This window comes from Spea bombifrons, chromosome 5 (assembly GCF_027358695.1).
Source record: "Spea bombifrons isolate aSpeBom1 chromosome 5, aSpeBom1.2.pri, whole genome shotgun sequence".
NCBI classification, from domain to species: domain Eukaryota; kingdom Metazoa; phylum Chordata; class Amphibia; order Anura; family Pelobatidae; genus Spea; species Spea bombifrons.
The window spans coordinates 105,976,005-105,995,964 of NC_071091.1; the positions used below are offsets into that span (position 1 = coordinate 105,976,005).

The 19,960-nt window shown below is 41.3% G+C and overlaps 1 protein-coding gene across 1 annotated transcript in view; it reads right to left on the minus strand.

Annotated features, from left to right (window-relative positions):
- Positions 1 to 19,960, minus strand: part of TRAPPC9 (trafficking protein particle complex subunit 9) — a 242,591-nt gene that overhangs the window by 91,850 nt on the left and 130,781 nt on the right. Inside the window, exon 21 of the mRNA XM_053466161.1 lies at positions 15,519 to 15,609. Coding sequence (XP_053322136.1) covers positions 15,519 to 15,609 — 91 coding nt within the window. The remainder of the gene's footprint in view (positions 1 to 15,518; positions 15,610 to 19,960) is intronic.

Sequence of the window (19,960 nt, forward strand, 5' to 3'; positions counted from 1 at the left end):
GAACCCCCAACTCTCCTGCCAACTGTCCATATTCTTCGACCTAAATAATATTATCTTTTTATATTAACCCCTGCTGATTGGACGATATGGTATTCCCAGTCTGTCCCAGTAAAAAAAAAAAATATATATATATATCACTTCTTATATAAGAAGACAACCCTTCTCTACGTCTCTAATTCTTCAAAACTAGTATTACCTGGCTGCGACTGGTGGCAGCCTGTGGCATAACTAGCATTATCTAATCAATTTTCTTCCCTGAATTGCATACCTTCTTATTTCCCAATGTCTGCCTGGACCAATCAAAAACAAGCAGCAACCTAACTGCAAAGAGATGACTTCATGGGAAGGGATACCGCGGACCCTGAGAGCAGGGCGCTAGGACGGCTGCTCCGATCGCAGGGGTTTATACAAAACTATAGAATATAGAATATAGAAAATATAGAATTTGGGAAGAATGACGGGTCTGCTTTAACACGCCAAAAGCAAAGTGGGGAGGAAAAAGTTAAAATATGGTTAAAACAGGACGAAAGAGTTTCAAAATTGAATTTGACGCTCTAAATCCTGGAAAATAACGCAGTCTACAAACCAGACGGCTACGGATCGTTGTGAAATTTGACGTTTTTCTGTTTGTGCCAATTTTCCCAAAACTCATTGAAATTCTCATAAAACCTCAGAGGAGATTAAAAACGATTAATTACATCTCTGAAGGACTCCGAATGGTTCCTAGTCTCTATCTGTCCTTTTTTTTAAAGTTGTTGTGCCGTAATGTACTTTTTACAAGGACAAAATCAATATAAACTCCCTTCAGTAATTTGTCATAGGAGTCTAGGAAACGGAGATTGCACCACTCGGGGGCCCTCGGGAGACCGCCGGAATTCCATAAATTGAGGATTACCCTGTGACAGAAATACACTTAATTGTTTCCGTATGTCGGAATACGTGAGCGCTGTCATAAGTCTTCCTGCAAGTTGTGAAGCCCCGAGATGCTACTAATTGACAAAAAAAAAGCTGCGGAAAGTAAAGTTTTGGCGGCGATTCTTCTGACAAGGTTACCGACAATAAGTAATGATCGTGAAACCGCATTCGGACAAAACCCGAGAATTATTACATTCCTCTGAACGGCGACGCTAAAAACCAATTTGTTTTGTACTTAGATGCGAATTTCCTCCGGGGGGGAAAAAAAAAAAAAAAAAAAGTTTAAATTCAAGGAAATTTAAAACCAAAAATCTGCTTTTGTAGCTAAATGTGGCATTCAATTTTTGTTGGAAACACTTAATTGTCATAAATAATAATAAAAATATATATATATATATATATTTATGAAATATGTACAAAAAAAATAAAATTAGTCTTTTTAATTTTTCAGACGTATTTCATACAAATCCTGCTATACGTTATAAAGTCTTTTTTGAGGCGTAAAACGTAGAAACGCACACACCCAAAACGTGCAACATTCCGCACAGATGTCTGTAAACCGCAGCATCACCCCCTCTCTAATTACCTCCTAATTGTACTCCATTCCCAGAGATTTAACACTGCTTTCTGTTAATTAAGATCTTTAATTGCTAATTCTTTTTTTGGCAGCCTCGCACTTTCTTTCAAACAATAAACGTAACATTTACACAGCGGATATCCAGGCATTCGGCCCAAACAACTGTTGCGCTGAAGGATTCCCCTCCAATCCCGCACCCCTCTGATCCATTAATACAATTATTTCCGATAATCTGAAAAAAAGGAGGACAACGGGGACTTCAAAATAGCGGGTGTCCCCCCTTCCTACTGTAAGCACCAGGCGAGAGCCGAGGGTTAGTGGCGCCTGGGTGTGGAATTTTTTTTGCCTCCCCACATAGCTGAAACATCCACACATTCTAACACAAAAACTCACTCTAACACCATACACTTACATACACACAGCATCTCCCTCCTCTCCCTCCAGTATCTCCCTCCTCTCATCTGCACCACTAACCCCAGACTCACCCCTAACACCATAATCTGACACACATTCACACTAACACCATACACTAACACACGCAAACACTCACACACATACTCATGCTAACAACATACACTAACACACACTCTAACACCATAAAGTAATGCAAACACACATTAACAGCATCCTCTCACACATGCTGACAACGTACGTTCACACACTTGCTAAAACCATACACTAACACCATACATAAACATACACATACTCATGCTAACACCATACACTAACACACGCAAACACTCACACACATACTCATGCTAACACCATACACTAACACACACTCTAACACCATAAAGTAATGCAAACACACATTATCAGCATCATCTCACACATGCTGACAACGTACGTACTTGCTAAAACCATACACATCATATACTCAAACACATGCTAATGCCACACAGTAACACACACACAATACCACAATACATGCACACACACTCCCCAACCTCATACACACTCTCTCTGATCAACCGTGCAGCTTGCCAGTTCTTCCTCCCCTTTACCTTGCTGCTGAGCTCCTGCCGCCCCACCACTACATGGCCACGTTATGTGTGAAGCAGCACTTCTAGCTTTCCATATTTCTATTACAGACACATGGTGAGCCTGTATTATATAATGGACTTTTCTTATTATGGAAATAGTATTCTATATTCTAACTTACAATAAAAAGAAAATCTTAATAAATATATTTTTTTAAATGAAATCATGAAAAAATAATTTCCAAAGCAAATTAAAAAAAAAATAAAAAATTAATGTAATTACTCGTCCAATCTGTGCATTCTATGTTCTCGTATAAGAAACGTATACAGTACGTCAGGTGCTTACAACAAGCATTGGAATAAAATCACAAGAGCGATCACTGGGAGAATGCAAAGAGTCTCAAGAGGATCAAGTGCCCCATTCACTACTTAATTATATAGCCAGAGACAAAGCCTGGCTAATTGTGTGGGCTTTTTTTTTGTTAAATCCACCGATTTATGTTCATTGCGAGAAACAAAGGGATGGATTAACGTACTTTTCGGTCTTATTTGCATGGGTCAAACCCTAACATGAGCGTGCATATCATTCCATAAAACAAACACCACTTGGAAAAGATATGAGAACAACTTTCACATCATTTCTAATAAACAAGATATTTCCCTGTGGATACAAAGGATTTGACAACAGATCAGCCCCATTCGGCCCCCGTCTAGTCGCCCGTTTCTCCTGCTGTAGAGATTCAAACCTTAATCAGTCGTTGGTCTCGTCTTAGATTCAGGAGCCGTATGTCTATCCCATGCATGTTTAATACCCTCACTGTATTACCCTCTACCACTTTCTGTACAACCCTCCTCCCCAATTCTTCATTGAAGATCCAGGCAGCTCTGAACTTTGGAAGAACCGGGATTACCGCAAATAAAATATAAAAAATATAAAAAAATATAAAAAATATGAGTATTTCCTGTAAACACTATTGCTCAAAAGTTTGGGGTCACTGAGCTGTTTTCATGGGAAACAAGGAAATTTCTGGCTGTAACCTAATTACAAAAGGGTTTTCTAACCACCAATTAGCCTTTAATAAGTGATGGGAGTGATAAAGGGCCATTGGAACACAGGAGTGATGGGAGTGATAAAGGGCCATTGGAACACAGGAGTGATGGGAGTGATAAAGGGCCATTGGGACACAGGAGTGATGGGAGTGATAAAGGGCCATTGGAACACAGGAGTGATGGGAGTGATAAAGGGCCATTGGAACACAGGAGTGATGGGAGTGATAAAGGGCCATTGGAACACAGGAGTGATGGGAGTGATAAAGGGCCATTGGAACACAGGAGTGATGGGAGTGATAAAGGGCCATTGGGACACAGGAGTGATGGGAGTGATAAAGGGCCATTGGAACACAGGAGTGATGGGAGTGATAAAGGGCCATTGGAAGGCAGGAGTGATGGGAGTGATAAAGGGCCATTGGAAGGCAGGAGTAATGGGAGTGATAAAGGGCCATTGGAAGGCAGGAGTGATGGGAGTGATAAAGGGCCTCTGTACGCCTATGAAAAGATTCCATTACAAAATCAGCCGTTTCCAGCTACAATAGTAATTTACAACATTAACCCCGTCTGCGCTGGATTGCTGATCCACTTCATGTTATTTAAATGGACAAAAGCCGGGACATTTCTCAGTGACCCCAGACCTTTAAATGTTAGTGTTTATAAAGTAATTGTGAAACGTTACCCAGATCTGAGCTCAGTATAAAAGCCCACACTTCCATCAGCCGGTGACGTTGTGATTTATGTCAGGCAGCGAAGCGGCACAGGAGTAACTATCTACACCGGTTACCGCTTGGATGCCGAGGCTCTCTGGACCTGTAAGTAATACCGCCATGAGAAATCAGACAGGACTCGCCAAACTCGGGGCACGTTGACGTAGCGGCGGGCGAAGCGATATATGTCCGTATAGCATGACGGAATCCCCAATATTTATCCCACAGATCGGTGTTTTTTTGGATGGCATTCGCTGCGCATGCGCTGCATTCTTGCTCTGATTTGTCTATTTATTATTCATTCATTATTTTTTGGTTGGTTTGCTTCACTGATCCCTGGAACAAAACCCGGACATTGCACTCGAAGCATGTGTGTTAGTATGTGTTAGTATGTTAATGTGTGTTAGTATGTGTTAGTATGTTAATGTGTGTGATTATGTGTTAGTATGTTAATGTGTGTGAGTATGTGTTAGTATGTTAATGTGTGTTAGTATGTGTTAGTATGTTAATGTGTGTTAGTATGTGTTAGTATGTTAATGTGTGTGATTATGTGTTAGTATGTTAATGTGTGTGAGTATGTGTTAGTATGTTAATGTGTGTGAGTATGTGTTAGTATGTTAATGTGTGTGAGTATGTGTTAGTATGTTAATGTGTGTGATTATGTGTTAGTATGTTAATGTGTGTTAGTATGTTAATGCGTGTGAGTATGTGTTAGTATGTTAATGTGTGTGAGTATGTGTTAGTATGTTAATGTGTGTGAGTAAGTGTTAGTATGCTAATGTGTGTGAGTATGTGTTAGTATGTTAATGTGTGTGGGTATGTGTTAGTATGTTAATGTGTGTTAGTATGTGTTAGTATGTTAATGTGTGTGTTAGTATGTGTTAGTATGTTAATGTGTGTGAGTATGTGTTAGTATGTTAATGTGTGTTAGTATGTGTTAGTATGTTAATGTGTGTGGGTATGTGTTAGTATGTTAATGTGTGTTAGTATGTGTTAGTATGTTAATGTGTGTGTTAGTATGTGTTAGTATGCTAATGTGTGTGAGTATGTGTTAGTATGTTAATGTGTGTGAGTATGTGTTAGTATGTTAATGTGTGTGAGTATGTGTTAGTATGTTAATGTGTGTGAGTATGTGTTAGTATGTTAATGTGTGTGAGTATGTGTTAGTATGTTATTGTGTTCGCCGTACCAGCCCACTGGTTTATTTTAAAACAATATTATTATTGAAAAAGCAGTAAAATCCCCAGCGTCTGGACGAGCCCGGCACGGCGTCCGGTTATTGCAGAACATTCATGAATAAAAACTACAGCTTTGGGTGTTAACATGATTACAATCCTCCAGAAAAAAAACCACAATATATTTCCAGGAAAACAATTTATAAAATAATGAACTTTATTTCCAATATGTGGGAGAACCGCGGCGCATGAAGAGGAAGCCGGTCTTATAGACTTTGTGGGTATTTCGGCCGCTCTGCTTTATTTGTGAAAAAAAATATATTTCTGGAAGAAATGGAACGGGTCGGGAGCCGGAATATTGAAATAATCGGAATTAATAAGTGAGCGGTGTGGGCTCTTTCACACGGAACGCACACGGGGATATTAAAAAACATTGGATCTGCTGATAAAAGGCATTCTTACCAAAAGAACCGCGATCCACATTACCTCCTTCATGGAAAGCGGGACAGTGGAGCAACTACATAAAAGTGACTGTCCTGCAAAAACCAGGACACTTGGGAGGTACGCATTAAAAAGATTTGGTAGAATCACACAAAATCATTCCTCTTTGGCCGTTTGAATGGCTAGAAGGCACAGGGACACTGATACCACTTAATGATTAGAATCTGCCGGCAGATCGGCCCTATTTGGCCCCCGTCTAGTCTGACAGTTTTTCTCCTGCTGTAAAGACTCAAACCTTAATCAGTCGTCGGTCTAATCTTAGATTCAGGAGCCGTATGCCTATCCCGTGTTTAAATTCCCTTGCGGTAATTACCCTCTACCACTTCTGCTGGGAGGCTGTTCCACTTATTTACCACTCACTGTCAGTACAGTAAAATGCAGCACCGAAGGGGTTAATCTGCTGATGTCAGAACATACGGCGAGGGCCGTTACACAACGCGGGGTGATTTTAATACGTGACGTCTCCCAGAAACAGCCCAACAAGCTCCGACACGGTTAGCGCCGCGACGCCTGCGCTCTCCGGAAGGAATGAGAGAACGCGTTTACCGGCCAGAAAGAATGAACGTCTCTGCAGGCCGGTGACGTTTCCACAACACGTCACGGGAGGCATTTAAACCCTAATATCTGTCTACCGCGTCTCCGATTACTTTCAGAGAAACGTGAAACTATGGCCCAGTTCCCTGATCTCCACTAACCGGCCCAGGAATCTGTAAAATGAACGGCGGCCTGCGCTGTTGTAGTATAGACGTCCGATGCAGCTACCTGGTGGCCACCTCCTGACGCTAGCGGGGTGGCCATTCAGGTAAAGCAGGCAGGGGTCCTCACCTCCTGCCCCACCCACTTCCACCTTTGCCTTTTCCTCCACCTCCCAAAGGCAGAGCCAGATCTGGATGTGTCGGGGGTATGAAAGAGGGACTGGTCAAACTAAACAGGGACACTTGGGAGGTATGTTTCTCCTATACTAAAAAACAACTATGGATTTACTAATTTAAAAAAAAAAATTACTTTTCAATTAAAAAAAAAAAGTATAATAATTATATATATATTAAAGCCTGAATTGACAATAATTACATTAATTAGCCCCGTATCGCATACTGATATCGTTTAATTAAATAAAAACCAAGTCACTAATATGAAAATATTTTACTGAGGTTAATCCCTCCCCTGCTGGGCGACTCAATTAGGTCTCGTTTTCATGGTTACGTTAAATTGAGGTAATAATCGGGAATGTGAGAATTTTGTGTGGTCATTTAACGTGCGATTCGGCAAAGGATGAGCTCTCTGATTGGTGGAGAGACGGCTCCTCGGAGATTACCGTTTTTTTTTTTTTGGTTTTTTTTGGCTGGTGTTTGCATAATCTCCAAAAATAGCTCTCAATCTGTTTGTCTTTCCAGGGTAAGTAAATTCTATTTTTTCCCCCAGTTTCCATGGAGATCGAGAGTATCAATGACAGACAGCTAAAGGGAGGGGGGGCAGAACTGGAGGCCGGCTATTTATAAACCAGCGGACACATGAAACTGTCTTGTTAGCTTTTCAAAGTGCCCCCTCATTAACAGAGATTAACCCCTTCGGTACTGTACACAGAGCCCAGCATACAAAGGGTAAATTCCGCAGTAGCCGATTAGTAGCATGGTAAAGTGGGAGGAAAGAAAAGGGTTAAAGAATGCTACTGAATTAATTTTAGTTGTGTTTTCTACAGAATAAGGCCCCGCGCGGTCTCCTACATGTCCATTAATAACGTTCTCGCCATTGTCTTACACGATTCCGGCAGATTCCGCAGTAGAATATTCATTTAAAATCCTGATAAAGGATCTCCACGCAAGCCGACGATACGAAAGGAAGTAAAGTAAAAGAGGTACGTTGGCAATGAGCCAGAGGGGTTTTGGACAGTTTAGGAGACTTATTAGAATAACCTATAACCTAGGAGGAAAGACCTAGGCAGGGTTGTCTAACTCGGCCCTCGAAGGATTCACTCCCTTTTGGACGTACAGTTAGAAAAACAAAGTTACCAGGATGTCCTCTTCAGCACCAAGATATTTTGGACGATGCTCTGCTTCCAACTTTGTCAGCATGACCGTGGCCCCAGCGCACAAAGCAAGCTCCATAAAGACATGGCTGGATGAGTTTGGGGTGGAAGAACCTGACCGGCCGCACAGAGCCCTGACCTCAACCCCATCCAACACCTTTGGGATGAACCGGAACGGAGATTGTGAGCCGGGCGTCTCATCCAACATCAGTCCCTGACCTCACAGACGCTCTACTGGATGAACGGGCAAAAATTCCCACAGAAACTCCCCAAAATTGTGGAAAGCCTTCCCAGAAGAGCGGAAGCCGTTATAGCTGCAAAGGGGAACCAACTTCATATTAATGTCTGTGTATTTAGAACGTGATGTCATCAAAGTCCCTGTTGGTCAGGCGTCCCAATACTTTTGTCCATGTAGCATACTTGTACGTCCTGATTCCCGTGGTCTTGTCTTGCTAGGGGGCTGTTGGACTGATTTATCCCCCTTTAAGAAGACTAAGACCCTCAGATAGTGCCCCATAGAGATACAAAGTATCATTTTTATTCACTGTATACCCGCGGCTGTTTCTGCACCAACCTATAAGAAGACGGTTCGTTATACTGAATGCATTTTCTGGATAGGATACAAAACAAACCCAAGACTCGCATGATTATGGATGCTCGTACTTATTCGTCTCAAAGCCTATTAAATATGTATTTTTCCAATAAACTCGGAACACTTAGAAGTGATGCTGTAACTCATCGTTAGCCCCCGGCCTGTCAGCCAACTGCTGCTTTATATTATGGAAATAATAATGCATTTATTGGTATCACAAGGCTGCCCCATTGCCTTTGTTTGCGTTATTAAAACTGCTTCCTCCACCCCGAAGCTAGAATATGGCAATGAAGGCACGCGGCACCCGGCTCTCCTGGGTCGAGAGGGAAAACTGCGCGGTTTGCAAAGTGCCAGGCGTCGGAGGAATTGTTAAACATTTTCCCGTCGTACATCTATAACCTGCGATCGTCTGTACAGCCGAGAGAGAGACACTACACAACGGCATGCGCAGAACATTCCAAAAAGTATCAGGAGGAAATAAGAATGGGCCAGCGCGGAATTCAGCGGGGTAAGCACCGTACATGTACAGTCGGTGGTCTTACCGAGGTGGGCTGAGCCAGTTGTATGTAGAATAGGTATAACAGAGATGCATAATGTCTCACTGAGGCCGACATTACATCTTATCTTACATATGGTTCCTATACGGTCCTTTCTGTAGGCGATGGCAGAACCAGAAGACCTTAAGCAAAATCTCCAGTGCTTCCTGATACATGAAAATATGGCACCGGAAATGGCTCCATCTGTAAAATGTCAGCGATAAACGCTATGAGAAAAGCATGTCCACAAAACGAAGGCTCTTTTCATTCAATGCTGCTCTTTTGGCAGAATTAGCTATACTTTTACTTAATTTTAATAAGGATGATTTTGAACTAGAGGGGTACAGAATAATTATATGATTATATGACTGTATGAAGGAAAGAAAAAGAGGAAGGAAGGAGGAAGGGAAAGGAAAATGGAAGAAAATAGAAGAAAGCAACGGGAAAGGGAAGAGAAAGGTAAGGAAGGCAAAGAGGAAAGAAGGAAAAGGGAAGGAAGGCAAAGGGAACGAAGGCAAAGAGGAAAGAAGGAAAAGGGAAGGAAGGCAAAGGGAAAGGGAACAAAGGCAAAGAGGAAAGAAGGAAAAGGGAAGGAAGGCAAAGAGGAAAGAAGGAAAAGGGAAGGAAGGCAAAGAGGAAAGGAAAAGGGAAGGAAGAAAAGCAAAGAGCAAATGAAAGAAGAAAAGGGAAAGAAAAAAAAGAGGAGCAAATGGGACATGAAAGAGGAAAATGAAATCAAAGAACAAAGAAAAGGTAAAGCAAGATTAAATGCAGTGATGACATTGAGTTACCAGTCATATCAGAAAAAATGTATACGTAATAAATGTTTTGTCTATCGGAGAACTAATAAAATATATGTTTACATTGATTAAATCGGATCAAACACAATGCTGAACTCTTTTCAGGTGCAAAAAGGGAAGACAGGAATAAAAGCATACATTTCAAGCAACATTATGGGGACTGCAGGGGTTTAGAGATTTTTGGCAGTCTGAGGTTTAAAGATCCCGTGGAGAACAAATGGCCGGTACAATGAATCGGACTAGCGAAGTGTCCAGGGGATTCGCCTGCGCAGGAAGGCACGCTCCATGGAGTAAGTGGTTTTAAGGGTGAGATCCGCAGACTGACTAGATTACAGAACTGACAGTTTTCCGTTCATTACAAGGCACCGAATGATGCGCTATAATGCTGGTCCAATCAAACAGAGCCGCTCAACCAGAAAACATTTTCCGCAGCAGATTTCCTTCCAGCCGAAGCATTTTGCTCTGTAAGAACAGATCTTAACACATCTTTGTTTTTCCGTACAGCTAACACAGGGCATAAGCAGAGCTTGAATAATGCAGCGGTGCAATGGTAACGCGACTTCTGGGGTCAGCGTTCTAATTCCTTCACAGGTAAACGGGCACAAAAACAGGAAATGTTACCCTGAGAGCTAAATTACTAAACACAGTAGCATGATAATTAAGGTTGAGGTCTTACCATTGAGCAAAACGATATCCTCCTCCCGTGAATCAGTACCCTGTTTTATACATGAAAATATCTTACTAGCCTTTGCCGCTGCTGGCTGGCATTGTGCACTCTGTTGCTGGAAATCAAGAATGTTCCCTGAAAAGCGGGACACTTGGGAACTACGGAAGAAATTCGGCAGCGCGCACGTGTTCGTTGTACTCAGGACAGCCGACCCCCTGCGGAGAAGCTGAGCCGTCAGACACCATGCATGCGCAGGTTGATTTATTAATCAATTTACTAAACATTATTGTGAGTTTGTGATCACACACTTCATCCCCTGTTTTCTATCTATAGATTTTAGATCTAAAGGGCCGATTCCTATAGAAAGGGCTAAACCGGCCCCATATAATGTATCAACAGGGTTATTCCGCAAAGGGTCCAGAGCCACTGTGGCCCTAAGCCATTCAACTCCTCTACTGTTACACGCCTGCTTAACCAGTTTGAATAATCCACACGGGATCAGCATCAGGTATGGTGCTAGCTTTACTTTTATATTTATTTATCCCCCCCTTTTGCCTTTTGATGGAGGCAGAATGAGAACGAGGAAGAGACGAGAGAGGTGAGCTGGCAGCTGACGGCCGGTTTGTCGTGTAGGATTTGCAACACAAGACTATAGCAGCTTCTAATCTGATAGACACTCCACAAGTTAATTTATCAGTCACCACAATATCTGCCACTTTGTCAATCTTGCCCGTTAAAGAGACATACCAGCTACACTTTAACCGAGAGGTCCTTTTAAATTTACATTGCCCCTCCCCCGCACACACAAATTTACGTTGCCCCTCCCCCGCGCACACAATCATATTACATTAACGTATCGATTTCACGTTCAGTTCCTCTGTCTATAAACACATTTCCGCGTATCTTGTAAAGGAACCGTCAGCGTGCCGTGCTGCTTTGACACTTCAGGATCGTGCATGCTACGTGTTTATCATAAAATTGCTTAATAAAAAACATGACAATCATTTCTGAGCGTTAAAGAACGTGACTGACACGACCGGGTGGAAAATGGCAAGCTTCCTACAAGATGATCAGAGACTTGTCTCTTGGAGGAAACAGGAAGGTTTCCATGATTGTACGTCGGATGTCAGAACCGTAATGAACGTTTACAGCAAGGGACTATTTAACAACCACAGCTCCGTCCGTCCTTCTAGTAATAAACCTGGGCAGATCTGCTATTTTATCGTTTCCTCTGAAAGTTTAATCACAGAAAACAACACGGAGGCTTCTGGGACGGCTTTTTTCATTTTATATGACGCCAGCCAATCAGTGCCTTTTTTTTGTGTGTCACATGACAATAAAACATTCCCGGAAATATTATGAACGAGGCAACGTTTTACATGATAAAAAAAAAAATTCTGCGAAGCATTCGGGCATTCAGCAGAACTGGGGATGATATTTCCAATGCTGCTTTAAGTTAGAAAATTATCAAATTCAGAAGTTGGTGCCGATCCCGCGCTGCGTTGATTAATAACAGAATAAAGCATTACAGACCCCGTGATAAGAGCTGCCAGGATTCTAATCATCAAACTAACAATTAGAACGCCGTTACATGGCAGCCCGGCCTGGGTCAGGTCATCCGGACAAGCAGAATTGCTAGTTACGTATTTCGCCGGTTAATTTCTTTCTGCGAGCGACTCTTGGTCAGCAAACATCACCTTTCTGGTTAAAAATCACAGGCGTGGATCGGGTCAACAACTCCAGAATAAACCTTGTGTTGGTAATCCGGATCGGGGGCTTTAATGGGGCCGGTAATTAGAAAAACTGTAATTCAGACCCAAAGCCGCGTTATCTCATGTTCCTCGGCACAATTAGAGAGACTTACGAACGGTTTGCGGAGTTCTTCATTCTCATGAACATTACGATGGTGCTGTAATTAGCTGTATATTGCTTACAGTTACTGTAGATGGGTATTTAAAGCATGTTACAGATTAGTCTTCCATAAAAAAAATAGGTAAAAAAACTAAAATTCTGGTCACGAAAACCTCCTGTCAACAATAGTTCTGGATTTAGCAACGGTGATCAAATAATCTATTATCCTACATACAATATACACAATGAGAAGAAGTATTGGAGGTTAATATAGAGAGGGTATTATATACCATGTACACAATGAGAAGGGGTTAATATAGAGAGGGTATTTAGACATGCTTGGCATATGGTCACCCACTGTGTCTGTCTTGTATTGGGCACTGCGATTTATCAGTCATTGGCCTTCAGACACCAGGGCCACCGAGAGCTTTGGAGGCCAAAGTGGAGACGGTTCCATGAGCAGCAGTTGAACATGGGTCAGTCAGTCCTAAGAGATAGGCGAGCGCCGTTGGGAAAGGACAAGCGATGGCTTCTGTTGCCCTCGACCGATGGAAAGGGTGTCGGGTTCAGAGGGCAAGCGGCCGGACCTTGGACGATACCAAGTATGAACATGGATCTAACACAGTTTCAACTTCAGCTCCCAGAGCATCCACGCAAACAGAAAACAACAACCACCTTATATATTATATATTTTTTATATTCAATTTCTTCCTCTGAAAATTAGCAGCAAAATGAGCATATTTCCCATTCTATAGGTGTATCTGATACATAATTTTGTAGCACTGCTCCTGGTTCCTTGGTTTTAGTTTCTGCATCTCTGGGAGCCCATGAGTATTATCGCTTCTAACCAATTTGTTTAATATTTGTTTCTTGTTAATATAGAAACGTCCCTGTGACCAAAGTTAGGACAAAATCACAGCTTCTGTGTTTATTTCACAGACAAATTAACACAAATACAACACTAATTGATGATATTAATAGGATGATAGGACTTGGGTGCTGTAGGCTCTAAGTTCTTGAAAAGATGGAGGACAAAGGGACCTCACGGTTCCAAACACAAAGTTCTTAGACTGCTTTACAATAGCAGTTAGAGCATAGTTTTCACTGTGTGGACAATAACTGAACCCCCCCCCATACCTAATGTGAATATATCTACAGGCAACAAAGAAAACGTGGCATGAAAACAAGAAAATGTGGCAAAAGTTTGGAAACTATTGCAAAAACATGGACCAGCGGTCAACGGGAAGAGGTAGGTCCTGGGGTCTCTAACAGAAAAAAACTTTAAGAGGCATTTAATACTTTGTTGCAGATCATTAAGTCACAACTTGGTGGTTGGTTAACGAATATCTGTCCACATTCCGGCCCTCGTTTTGTTCCCAAAGCTCATATATCATAATTACGTATAGAGGATTGTAGGGATGGCTACAGTCTGGTGTCAAAGCGCAGAAGGCGGTTAAGCAGGTTTAATGTACTAATATTCCAAGGGATAATGGTTTTTATGATTCAAACTTTGATTGTCCATACAGTTGTGAAACCTTTTAGTTTTCAGACAGTGGAAAAAGTACAAAGGGACAATCTACCCATGGTAGCTACAACAGTCACACGTAACAATGACAGTCACACGTAACAATAACAGTCTTTACTGTTTAGAACATCGGCAACCTGGAGCTTCCGATTCTTATATTAGAGAACTATACGTTTATACGCTGTAGAACACTGTAGACCGGTTAAATATAACACATCTTTGCGATTTCTTATTTCTCCTGACAGGTATCTCAAGGAACCCTACTTTCCACGTTCTGCTCATTACCCTGAGAAATTATTTAAAGTAGTCTTTGGACGGGCTGCATATAGAAAGAGTTGATCAATGATACATGGAGAGCTCGTAGGTTTGCTCCGATCGGAAATTAACCATGACAAATGCGTTGTGTTTTCTGCCAAGTTTCATTAAGCCGCATTTCCAACATTCTTTAATGAACCAGGTCGACAAGCCAGAACGCGATTAAAAAAATTAAACGGTGCAAGTTTTGGATACCTGGAAGTTCCGACGGGAAGACCCTACATGACCTTACATCCCAACTGGGTCTTATTTGTAACAACAACAAAAAGAACATGTCAAACATAGATTTATATATATATATATATATATATATAATTTATACATTATAAAAATAGTATTTAAACTAAAATTAAACCAATATGAAAAAAGTAATTTCAAAAATGTAGATTACATGCTGAATTTATATTGTAATATTCCAGTTGAATACAGAATTAATAGACAAGGAACGCCACAAACTGAAGAAATAAATGAACATATTTGGAAATAAAAATATTTTCAAATGGCTCAGCCGACCGAAAACATTTTCTTTTTTTTTTTTTCCAAAGTAACAACAAAATTTGTATTTAGAATTTTCTAAACGGTCGTTGTTTTTTTCCCCCCTTTGGTTACTTTTGTAAATAGGGTACTTAACACTTGTGAAACATTAAGGTAGGAGATAAATTACTATTTACGGGGGTTACAAGACAGAATGAAGTATGTATTACTTACAAGCTGGATTAAAATCAATCATTTTTAAAAAATAATAAAAAAAATAATTTAAATTGGATTTTTGTGATTTTTATCAAATGTATTTTAATTAAAAATGCTTTTGCATAAAATAAATGATTATTCAGCATGATATAAAGCTTAGTTATGTAGTATTTCTTACAATATTTTATTTAACAATTTCAGTTATCTAGTTGCAAATATTAAAGATTATAAATACCAGCAGGAATGAGTCTTTACGTTTAAAATCATGATTTACGTCTTACTGACTAGTGATTTAAATCATGAATTTAAATTGTAATTTAAATCGACTTGATCTAAATCAAATCCACCCTGATTAGTTAAATACTTAATAATACTTTATTGGGACAGAAAGGTGGGAATTTCCCTTTCAGTATCAAGGAATTTATTCTACGGCTAATAGATCAACGAGTTGTGATTGCGTGGGGTTTTAAAATGTTTAACCCCTAAAGGACAATGGGAGGTCGCTAAACCCATTGAAAACAATGCATTTTGAGCCCGTACATGTACGGGCTTTGTCATTAAGGGGTTAAAATACAAAATTAAACACGTTTTTATTTATAAGAATCACTCACCCCATTGGAGAGGAGCCAGCTGGAGATGCTCAAGAACCAGTTGATTTAAAACGCCTTCCACGCTTGCTTCACCTTCACGCTTCAGAGATGGGTGATGATAAGTTAAGGTGAGAAAAACACAATGCGATCACAGAAAACGCAGGAAAAAAAAAATACAATTCAGCATCAAGGTCAAGAGGTCAGCGAAGAATAAACGTTAAACGAGAATAGTCCGGCCAACCAAACATTCAACCTCTACAAGGGGATTAGGAAAAGGGGACTCTCACGTCATAAAGTGAATTGTGTAAAAGGGATTCCGATTGGTTATTTAGTACGTCAGTGAGGAGAGTAATAAAGTTACAAAAATACACTTATTAAGATTGTTCCCCCCCAAAAAAGGTATTGGTTTGGAGACGTTCAAAAAATTTCTTTATCAAAGGTCCAGAAATCGTTGGGATCTATAATATTTACTATAATTCAGATATCTGGCTTATTAACAAGTTATGTATTGACCTGCAGAGTTTTATTTAATTCAAGATACCAATAAATAATAGACATGAAAGGGAACTTGGGCTCAACTTGTAAATTTAAAAGGAAGAAATATTTTTCTCCTCCAGCAGAACCCTCGGCCCTGTATACAGTAATATCACCCCCCCCAGCGCTGTATACAGTAATATCACCCCCCCAGCGCTGTATACAGTAATATATCCCCCCAGCGCTCTATACAGAAGTATAAACCCCCCAGCGCTGTATACAGTAATATCACCCCCCCCAGCGCTGTATACAGTAATATCACCCCCCCAGCGCTGTATACAGTAATATCACCCCCCAGCGCTCTATACAGAAGTATAAACCCCCCAGCGCTGTATACAGTAATATAACCCCCCAGTGCTGTATACAGTGATATAACCCCCCAGTGCTGTATACAGTAATATAACCCCCCAGCGCTGTATACAGTAATATAACCCCCAGTGCTGTATACAGTAATATAACCCCCAGCGCTGTATACAGTAACATAACCCCCCAGTGCTGTATACAGTAATATAACCCCCCAGCGCTGTATACAGTAATATAACCCCCCAGTGCTGTATACAGTAATATAACCCCCCCAGTGCTGTATACAGTAATATAACCCCCCCAGTGCTGTATACAGTAATATAACCCTCCAGTGCTGTATACAGTAATATAACCCCCCAGTGCTGTATACAGTAATATAACCCCCCAGTGCTGTATACAGTAATATAACCCCCAGCGCTGTATACAGTAATATAACCCCCAGCGCTGTATACAGTAATATAACCCCCAGCGCTGTATACAGTAATATAACCCCCAGTGCTGTATACAGTAATATAACCCCCAGCTCTGTATACAGAAGTATAAACCCCCCAGCGCTGTATACAGTAATATATCCCGCAGCGCTGTATACAGTAATATAACCCCCCAGCGCTGTATACAGTAATATAACCCCCAGTGTTGTATACAGTAATATAACCCCCCAGCGCTGTATACAGTAATATAACCCCCAGCGCTGTATACAGTAATATAACCCCCCAGCGCTGTATACAGTAATATAACCCCCAGCACTGTATACAGTAATATAACCCCCAGTGTTGTATACAGTAATATAACCCCCAGTGCTGTATACAGTAATAACCCGAATCCCAATGTTTTGCTGAGCTCTAATTCTAATTAACACAGGGCCGCGCAAAATACTTCTTTCACATCTGGACATGTTCTGGCTCTCAGGGAATGTGGTCCAAATAAACATATTTTAACCTATAATGCACCTAATCTAAGGCCGCAAAGCATCATGGGAGCTCCCGTCCACAGCTGTTGGAATAGCAGAGGTTTGTCTCTCCGTATCTCTGAATATCCGACCTTTGCGATTATGCATTTTAATCACATTCCAGAAACGCTACAAACGGCAGCATCAGCTCTGCTGAGAAGAGGAGCAACAGGGTCACGAGAGCCAACCGACAACCCGAACGAGCCCGGAAAGGCCCGGCGAGCAGATGGGTTTATTTACAGAGGTGCAGGCGTGGATGCCTGGGAGGACGAGCAGATGTGAGGCGCTCTCACCTACAGTAACGGCTCATCTGCAAGGGAGATTCAAAAACAGGAAAACGTGGGCCAAAAACGTGAAGAAATAAATAAAAAAAAATTATCAATATCGGAGCCCATTTTTATGTAGTGGAGTGCATTTTAACTTCTCCTAATGTATATAGACTGGAATGTAATATATATATATATATATATATATATATATATACATACACACACACACGCTAACGTTCAAAGGTTTGGGGTCAGCCTGCATTGACTTTTATGCAAATTCCCCTCTGATCCCTCAGTACGGACCGCCTTTGTTGGCGCAAACAGGAAGTAGTTACCCACTTCCTGTTCTCTCCCAGCATTGTTTGAGCCTCTAGTGCTACAGATTGTTTCCAACCCCGCAGGTCCAGGTGGCGGAACATGCCTGTAAATTCTATTCACACATAATCCATGAATAGATTTGTAAGGAATTCCACAAAAAATTTAAAAAATTAAGTTCAATTAGCACACAAAACCGTACCCTGATGTCTCTCGCACGACAGTAGCGGGCTCAATCAGTGAGCTTTTGTGTTGTGTAAAATTCACGTTTCCCCCCCTAATTAATTGGCCGGGATTGTTAAATGACACAAAGACGAAGAACCCCCGCTCCGTGACACGAATGCCTCTTCAGCGATGTTTGCGGGTGAATAACCGGAGTATAATGACACGTTTTAATTGATGTAAAATAAGTCAACGAAGACAAAGTGAGATAAAAATAATCAAAAAAAATCTTTCAAATATGATAATTAGGATTTTTTTGCCATCTTCAGCTTTCAAAACTGAAAAAAAAAAGTATATCGGAAACGAGCGAATGAAGCAGTGGACAATCTCTGCGTTTCCAGAGGCACACAGCGGTCTCCTTCTAAATAAACGATATCATCCTGAATATATAACTCCCAACTGTCCCATTTTTAACAGGGCAGTCCCGTTTTTCGGGAAATGCCCCACTGCCTTGAGTTGTTACCCCACTGTACAGCTTTAGCGGGCAGCGGGGATCGAGGGCAAGCTGAGAAGGGGGTCTGACGGTCTGTGCTGGGGTCCAAGGCATTTGTACTGCATGTAAATGGAGGCGGGCATTATTATTGTGATTAGCCAATCAGAAACGTGGAATCTCCGGACCACTTTTTACGTAAAAATCCCTCCCCAGCCCCCGCTACCCAAAGCCGGAAGCATATTAATGCTAGTTACGACACCTTTTGTGTAGGTTAATGCACGTTAACCCAAACAACTAGTTAGCGGTTTGGCGCTCCGGCTGCTGTGAACTGCATTTCCCATCATGCACAGCCAGCGTAAAATGAAATTAAATAAAATTACTTATATCTTTGAGTTTCCACACGGCGGTAGAAATCAGAAGCTTCCCATCGTTTTGCTCCGAGCCGCGCCGCACAGATTGTTAACAGAACACAACATGCATTATTAATGAAATCAGGCAACAGTATAACTAAGTTATATCGCGCATTAACAGCGAGCTAATGTCTCCGAGACTGCTGCATATTTAATCTTATTATTAAACTCATGATTGTTTTACAATATTTTGCAAACACACAATTCCATTTGCTCGGTACGTGGAGAGAGGATCGCTCCGCGCTTTGTCTAATGCAGCCGGGAAGGATTACTTGGACCGGTGGATGATATTTGGGTGATAGGAATACTTTCACCGGTGGAAAGGTCACTAGAGGATCTACATGTTTACAACAATCTACGGGGCTGTTTGCTTCATTTCACCTCAAAAATATAAGAAAAAAAAAAAAAACACTGCCTTGCTGGTAATATTCCTCATAATAAACAGGGCCTCACAATGTATGGCCATACCTGGGAACAGCCGAGAGTGCGGCAGCTGCAGTTTAACGTTGATAAATGTAAAATGACGCACTTGGGACGTAAAAAACCCAAAGGCAACATATAGAATTATGGGTACTGTTCCGTCAACGACAACAGAAAAGAGAGGGAGTTGGGTGTAATTATTTCTGAGGACAACATATAATAACCTTTCGGATGATGTAAAGACTCAAACCTTGGTCGCGTCTTAGATTCAAGTCTGACCCTCTAGTTTTGGATTATAGCCTCTTCTTCTAACGTCTCCACCGCTCTCTCTCTTCTCTCCTCCAAACCAGACACATTGAGGTCCCTCAGTCCCTGCAAACCGTTCCCCATTTTAGTCGCCCTCCTCCCTTAGAAACTCCATATCCTTCGGGAGATGGGGTCTCCAGAACTGCCCCAATTATGATGCCATTTACCTCCCCCTACCTCTCCAGAAAATCCCCAATGGCTTTTGTGATACTAATAAACACTTTTGAGGTTGAATCCATTGCGGATGCTTAGATAGGAAACCTGAACTATACAAACAACACAAAAAGATAAAATAACTAAAC